Source organism: Frankliniella occidentalis, unplaced genomic scaffold, assembly GCF_000697945.3.
Source record: "Frankliniella occidentalis isolate FOCC.00 unplaced genomic scaffold, Focc_3.1 Scaffold244, whole genome shotgun sequence".
Taxonomy (NCBI): Eukaryota; Metazoa; Arthropoda; class Insecta; order Thysanoptera; family Thripidae; genus Frankliniella; species Frankliniella occidentalis.
The window spans coordinates 237,053-245,584 of NW_026267370.1; the positions used below are offsets into that span (position 1 = coordinate 237,053).

General features: G+C 42.5%; 1 protein-coding gene across 1 annotated transcript in view; it reads right to left on the minus strand.

Annotated features, from left to right (window-relative positions):
* Positions 1 to 7,714: 7,714 nt before the first annotated feature.
* The window catches only part of LOC127750718 (ATP-dependent DNA helicase PIF1-like), a 42,661-nt gene continuing 41,843 nt past the window's right edge, over positions 7,715 to 8,532 (minus strand). Inside the window, exon 5 of the mRNA XM_052273081.1 lies at positions 7,715 to 7,801. Within this exon, the coding sequence (XP_052129041.1) occupies positions 7,715 to 7,801 (87 nt within the window). The remainder of the gene's footprint in view (positions 7,802 to 8,532) is intronic.

Genomic DNA, 8,532 nt, shown 5'->3' on the forward strand with positions numbered 1-8,532 from the left:
TTCAGAAGGGACGGGCCGAAGGCCCGTCCTAAACGCCGCCGGCAGGCCAAGCTGGGCCCGCTCCCTGCCGAACCGAGTTGCCGGTGGAGCGAAGCGGAGCTGGCAAATTGGTTTGGCGGAAGAGCGGGCCCAGCTTGTTATAATACAAAGCGACCCTGAAAATCCCAGGTCGCTAGCTCAATATGTTCTCAAGTTATCGTGCGTACAGACAAACACACAGACAGGCAGACACACAGACGCGAAACTCTTTGATCATCACTCGAGTAATAGGCTTCGCTAATCGCTCAGCCAATAACTAGGTAGATGTACGCCTGACGCGCCTGGCATACATCTACCTAGGCCTGCGGCGCTGACACCCGAGTCGGGTAGTGCAAAAGTGTACACAAAGGTACGGGCCTCCGGCCCGTCAACGGCCCGTCACTATGACCAAGAATGCAGGGTTGTACATTTTTTCGCTTATTTTCGTCCAAAACACCCTCTAGCGCCTCAATGGTTAGAGATAGAGCCAAACAGATGATATTTTCGCCCAAAGGGCTCTACTTTGATGGGTTACCCCTTTGGAAACATTACAAAAATATTTTTAAATATCGTCATTTTGGGGACCTGTGGTTTTCGATTTTTTTAAAATTCAATTTTTGAGCTAGAATGCTCTTCTTTGAACTCGATCTGTATTTTATGATACTAAACGACCCTGAAAATCCCAGGTCGCTAGCTCAATTCGTTCTCAAGTTATCGTGCGTACAGACAAACAGACACACAGACAGACAGACAGACGCGAAACTTTTTGATCATCAGTGGAGTAATAGGCTTCGCTAATCGCTCAGCCAACTAACTAGGTAGATGTACGCCAGACCACGTCTCGCGTAACAGGCTTCGCGATATCTCACGGAACACTGTTACGCTGCGACGCGCCTGGCGCACATGTAGCTAGGCCTGCGGCGCTGACACCCGAGACGAGCAAGTGGGACGGTATAGGAAAACAGGGCCTTCCGTGCCCAAAATTTGACATGCTGAAACCATTTGTAGGGGCCTTTTTTACTCTAAAGTTAGGGATATAAATCTGCTGCTGTTCGGTAACGGTTTTCATTTATGATTCTAATTTTTGACAGATTGTTATGTAAAAATCGACGTTTTAGTGATACTAGATAATCTAGGGACCCTAGGGACCCAAAAGAGGATGTGGTTCGACCCTTAATGTGTGGTTTAAGTATTAATCTCTTTACAATTCTGTGACATGAAGCCTTTTTTACGATTTAATTGACCATTTTGTCTTTTTCACGTTGTTTTTGCCCAGTAATGACCCATAGCGCCAAAACGGTTCAGGATAGAGCAAAACGGACGAAATTTTTGCCCAAAGGGTTCTACTTTCACGAGTTACCTTATAGGAGCCCATAAAAAAATAGTTGGAAAAAACAAATATTTTGCAACCTTTGGTTTTCGATTTATTAGAAAGTCAATTTTTGAGCTAGAATGCTCATCTTCAAACTCGAATTGTCTTTTTATGATACAAAACGACCCCGAAATTCCCAGATCGCTCTCTCAATTCTTTCTCGAGTTGTCGTGCGGACAGACATACAAACAGACAAACAGAATGAAACATTTCCGGTCAGTGGAGTAATGGGCTTCGCTAATCGCTCAGCAAACTAGGTAGATGGACGCCAGACCACGTCTCGCGTAACAGGCTTAGACCACGTCTCGCGTAACAGGCTTCGCGGTATCTCACGAAACACTGTTACGCTGCGACGCGCCTGGCATACATCTACTAGTTGGGCAGAAGGCGCGGTCGTAAATAGGCCTTCGGCCCCAAAAGTCACAAATTTTGTGCCTCGGGGTTTTACTTTGACGAGTCACCCCACCGGAGACCATAAAATATCTGAGAAAAACCTTTAAAATGTTTTGGGGTGATTTTCGTGTGAAGAACGCCCTCTGGCGCCCATACGGTTAGAGATAGAGCCAAACGGACAAAATTTTAGTCCAAAGGGTTCTACTTTGACGAGTTTCTTCTAAGAAAGATGTTAAAACAAAGATTTTTAATAGAAATGTTTTGGGCTTTTCGTTTCTGATTTTTTTGACACGTCAAATTTTGAGCAAGAGGGCTCAAAATCAATACAGTTCCTCCTTTACATGATACAAAGTTACAATAAAACTTTGAGCCTTCTACCTCAAACCGTTCTCGAGTTATCGTGCGAACAGACAAACAAACATACAGACGCGAAACTTTTTGATCATCACTGGAGTAATAGGCTTCGCTATCGCTCAGACAATAAATGACTTGAAGAACCCAAAACCCGAGTTATAACTAGTTATTTGTACGCCAGACCACGTCTCGCGTAACAGGCTTCGCGATGTCTCACGAAACACTTGTTACGCTGCGACGCGCCTGGCTCACATATAGCTAGGCCTGCGGCGCTGATACCCGAGACGAGTTAAGGATAGGGTATAGGGGAACAGGATCTTCCGGGCCCAAAATTTGACGTACTCGAACCATTTGTCAGGGTCCTCTTACTCTTAAATTAGGGACAAAAACCTGCTGTTCGGTAACGGTTTTCATTGAAAAATCGAATTTTGACAGATTGTCATGTAAAAATCAACGTTTCTTGGGACCCTTGAGCCCTAAAGAGGGTGTGGTTCGACCCGTAACGTGTGGTCTAAGTATTACTCCCTTTACAATTCTGTGACATGAAGCCTTTTTTACTATTTAATAGACCATTTTGTCTTTTTCACGTTGTTTTCGCCAAGAAATGCGCCATACCGTCGAAACGGTACAAGATAGATCGAAACGGATGAAATTTTCGCCCAGAGGGCTCTTTTTTCACGAGTTACCCATTAGGACACCATATAACTAGCTATATGTACGCAAGACCACGTCTCGCGTAACAGGCTTCGCGATATCTCACGAAACACTGTTACGCTGCGACGCGCCTGGCGCACATATAGCTAGGCCTGCGGCGCTGACACCCGAGACAGGGTAATAAAAGTGTATATACAATTTTTCGAAATGAAGTCTTTTTAACGATTTAATCGACCATTTGATCATTTTCACCTCATTTTTGTCAAGAAATGCCCCCTGGCACCTAAACGGTACAAGATAGAGCCAAACGGACGAAATTTTCGCCCGTAGGGCTCTTCTCTGACGGTTTACCCCTTAGGAACCCATAAAAAAATATATGATTAAAATACATTTTGCGACCCGTAGTTTTTGATTGTTTTAAAAGCCAATTTTTGAGCTAGAATGCTCATCTTCGAACTCGATCTGTCTTTTTATGATACAAAACGACCCTGAAAATTTCAGGTTGCCAGCTCAATTCGTTCTCGAGTTATCGTGCGGACAGACAGACAAACACACAAACACACAAACAGAATGAAACTTTTTCGGTCAGTGGAGTAATGGGCTTCGCTAATCGCTTAGCCAAAAATATTTGAAAAAAGAAATATTTTGTTACCTGTGGTTATTGATTTTTTTTAAAAGTCAATTTTTGAGCTAGAGTGCTCATCTTCGAACTCGATCTGTCTTTTTATGATACAAATCGACCCTGAAATTCCCAGATCGCTCTCTCAATTCTTTCTCGAGTTATCGTGCGTACAGACGGACAAACAGACAAACAGAATTAAACTTTTCCGGTCAGTGGAGTTATGGGCTTCGCTAATCGCTCAGCCAAAAAGGGTTATAACGACGCGGTCGCAGGGGGGCACGCGAGAGCCCACTGCCTGAATAGAATGGGATACAGCTACGGCGTTACAACCAGGCTGCTGCTTGAACTGGCGAACTCTACGAGAGTACAGTTAAACTGTGAGTACGCAGCAGTGTGGTGGACTGCATACTCAATATGGCCGCTGAGGCCATGGCCCTAACGGGTGTAAAGAGTAGGGAAACCCGCAACACTGCTGCCTATTCAGTTGCGTCCCTCCTGGGGGGCGTGTGATTGAAGGCGGCGCCGCAGATATAGTGTGAAAAAAATCTGCTCACATTGACTTCATTTTCCTCATTACCATCTCTGCGCCGCTGAACACACTCTGTGGCAAGGGAGTTCAGTTCCTGCTCCACTATTGTCTTAAGAAAAGCATTCATATGGGGTTCTCCTTTATCTCCAACACTGTTAGCAGCTTTCGTAATTTCACGATAAAATTTCTCACGAACAGTTTGTTTTTTGAATTTGACGATCAGTGTTCGTAAAGTCGAAAATTCGAACTGCTCGTAGGTGAAAAACGAATTGTTCGTCACCTATTGCGAATAAGAGTAATTAGGCGTCAGAACTCCAATGCACGTTAAAAATGGACGAGTGTGTTCATTCCACACCTGCAGACTAAGTTACGAACTGTTCACCATTTAACAAGTATTCGTTTTCTACAATTTACGAAAAGTTCATGTTGGAAATGTAACAGGTGTTTGTTCGTAAATTTACGATAAAAATTCTTACAGTGAAATATACCAGCGATAGAGATGGACTTCTGACGTAGGTTTGGAGGCAGTTCATTTATCCTCAGGAAAAAATGATAGATACTAAACTTGGCTCCCTTGCTGGCCTTACAACCATCAGTATTTGCGACGTATGAGAAGTGCAAGGGTCCCGTGTATTCCCGGTGTATTCCTGAACTCCTTGTACCTCTGTCCTGAACTAAAACCAGAAAAAAACGAAAAGCGGTCAAAAGAAAGGGAAACTAACCTCACCCCTCCACCAAGAAGGCGGGGGTGGGGGCAGCGCCGTGGAAGCGGGAGATCTCAGTCTGCAAAAGGAAAACAAACAGACGTTGAAACAACAATAACAAAAACAACAGCTAAAAGCGGGAAGAAAAGACACACACTAAAACCCAGCGAAGACAACGGGCACAAAGAGACTGTGAGGATCATACAGCTCCTCAAAGGTGCACTTCTGAATCTTATACAGATATGAGCCGGTTAAGCCAAACTCGGGTTGAGCAACAGGCACACACGGTCCACACACGAAAACGGCCTCATCACCCTCAAAAGCATGGTGATAATGCATAAAAACAACTAGAAACATGATCGAGCCGCGAGAAGGACACAAAGACAAAAATGGGCGGCAAAACTTACTTAGGACAACCACATCCTCGTCGTCCTCGCTGTCGTCGACGAGATCGATGACCTCAACTTCTGGGACCCCATGGTCAACATCTTGAAAAACGGCGGCGACGTCACGGTCGTCCAAGAGATAATCCAGCAAGTCAAACTCCAGAGGATAATGGACGCCGGGAGGCGGGATCTGGGGCATAGCGTAGATTGAAGAAAGTTAGACAAATAAAAACAGATAAACTGGAAATCGGCTAAAACAAAAGGACCATTGCGGAAAGGAACTTACAGCACAGTTTCCCAGACAGCAGCCACACTTGTAAAAGTCAGGCTGAAGCAACACAATCTCAGGAATATACACGTCCAACCGGACATAGGATGGATCAAACACAATCCACCAAGTGCTCCTTGTAGTGGCCTGGATGCAACGTCCACAAATCTACAAAGACACAGGAGTTAAGTCCCCGAGACGCTCAAGCGGCTATTTAAAACCTAGGCGAAACAAAAGATTTAAAGACTAATTCTTACTTTCTGCACGGCCTGGTCGACCAAGTTGTAGCCGGTGTAATGGTTAATAATTACACTATGCAACATTTTTAAACAGATGCAGAGAGAAACGGAGAGAAAAGGGAGCAACGGCAGAGCGTCTTAATCAGAGTGACACAAGATGGCGAGTGGCCGTTGGTGGGGTTCGCGTCAAAGCGAAGCGTCCTCCACGGAAGGAGGGGGAAAGGAAGGAGTGGGGGTGACCCACTGCGCATGAGCGGCGCGCGTGGCCGAGTATGAGAATAAAAGAGGAACGCCGCCAGAGCACTCTGAGCAGGCGGAGAGAGAGGATGGTTAGCAGAACAGCACTAGCCGAGAAATAAAGTTCTAAACCAAGGAATTGGATAAAAGAACCAGAATAATTGAACACGTCAAGACTCAAGACAACGCTGGAATCAAAGGAAATCACCAATCAACGTAGGCAGAGGAAGATCAACGCTGGATTAGACACGCGGAGAATTTCTATTTTTAAAGTTAAGTATTCTTAACCTTCAAGAGGTTAATAAGAAACGTGGTAGTGTTCAAAAATCAAAGGTGTCACGTAGATAGGTCTAGTCTAGTTGTGTGTTTCAGGTACACTGGTACACCTTTCCCCCACAGCAAGATTAATTTGAATTTTAAAGGCATGGAACTCTGTGGTTGATCTCCTGAATGGATTTTTGAACTACTATTGATAACAAGTTGATAGTGGTCCGGCAAGGAATCATACTAATGCATTGCTACATGCTAGGAGGGAAGTCAATTTCTTTTTGTTTGCACACCGAGCCAGACTAGTAGGTTTGAATAAGCCGTAGGTTTGGCAAAGTGGAAGTTCACAGGTTTAATTAAGTTGAAATTATTTAGAATTTGTTCATTTATTCATCAACAATGTTTAAAAGTAAAGTCAGTTCAATCAAATTGTACGTTAACGTCCAAGTGTATTGTATGAAGTTCAAGGCGAAGCTCTTGTGATTGTTAAAAATTTTCTGAGCTTTTTTTTTTAGAGAAGGGTTCTAAAAGAAGGGAGTAGTGTAGTATTATGGTAACATTAACCTAACCAGGTTACAGCAAAATACCCTCAGTCACGGCCACTAGTGATCACTATGGAGGCGACACCTACACTCAGACCCCTGAACCATTTAATTGTTTTACGATCGCCTTGTTCTTCTTGTTATACCAAACACTGAATAAATAGAGGCGCGAGCCTTTGACTCGTCGCCATTTACCACTCATGAGTTCTGCTGTTCACATGATCTTGGCTCTCCCGTAACCCCAATACTAAACTATGCTTGATCCTTTCTTTACTCCTTTTGCCAGTGGTGATATGACAGCTACTCGGCAGATTGGTAAATCAAATTTAGAAATCACATACATTCCCATGAGGTCTCTGAATAGAAGTGTTCTTTGCTGCTCTTTGATTACATTCAGGTCAAAGTTTACCTGTATTCGAAAAAATATATGTTAGTAAATTTCTGAAATTAATTTCTGAAAGTTGTTTGAATTTTTAATAATACTACTTACTTGAATAAACTGAATGCTTGGTTTCAGCTCATCCTTAAATTCAGTTGTAGTATCATTGATGTTTGTCGTTCTGTAGCAATTTGTTAGCTCTATGTTCCTCATGCATAAGTTTGATGTGCAATGAATAAAAACATCAATGTCATCGTATTAGTCTGTCATATTAGATAAATAGGTTGCATATCCTCCTGTTGAAATGAAATAGTTTTGTTATTAAAAGTAAATGTGTAAATAATTTTTTTAATGTAAAATGGAAGTGGACCTACCAGCAACATAGAATTGATGCGATCCAGAACATTCCTTGCATTTTAGTCTTTCGTAGAGTTTTCCACCTCTTTTTAAGAGCTTCTGGTGTAAGTGCTCATTCTTAAAGTCAATTTCCCCAGATAATCTAATCATTGGGGCCGCATTGCCGCATTTAATAGATTCTCTAATTTCACATCAAGGTCTTTGCAAGGTGCTGGATAGAGACTGTTGTAAATTTCTGTCTTCATTTCTTCGTCGCTGCTCATGCATTCTATATCAATATTCATGTTTTCTTCCACATTATCTCAATATATAAAAATGTACTGGAACTTCACCACAGCTGAAGGTAAAGAAGAGCTCACAGGGAATGTCTATTGTTGCATGTATGTTTGAAATTTAGGCGGCGATGGATCGGTAGCATTCTAAGTGGCCCTGTGACTGCACTTTATATGGCCTATCTTTGAATATATCATCATAGTAGAACTGTAAATTTAATTTTTAAATGTTTACAATAATTTTTTTTAATTCAATTGTGAATAATGTTATTATATCAATATTTGGTTTATCAATTTCAATGTCGTGAACATGCAATGGACTCTGGTAGGATCACATGACCGACGACAAATAAAGAGAGAATGAGCGTTTGGCGCCTCTTACGTGTGTTATCGTTACAGTGTTTCTGACGAAGATAAATCAAGTTTCTAAACACAGTATCGTTGTATATGATTTATTTATAATTTTTGAAGAAGTGGGTCGTAACGTAATTTTTTTGAAGTAGAAGTACCTGTGGTTTTCGATCCTTAAAAATCCAATTTTTGAGCTAGAATGCTCTTCTTCGAACTCGATCTGTCGTTTTATGATACAAAACGACCCTGAAAATCCCAGGTCGCTAGCTCAATTTGTTCTCGAGTTATCGTGCGTACAGACAAACAGACAGACAGACAGACGGACAGACAGACAGACAGACAAACAGACGCGAAACTTTTTGATCATCAGTGGAGTAATAGGCTTCGCTAATCGCTCAGCCAATACAAAACAATGACAATAAACACGTAAAAGTTCTTTTACTTTACGTTGATAGCTAGACTTACCTTACGTGGATGATATATTATTTAAACTAGGTAGATGTACGCCAGACCACGTCTCGCGTAACAGGCTTCGCGATATCTCACGAAACACTGTTACGCTGCGACGCGCCTGGCATACATCTTCCT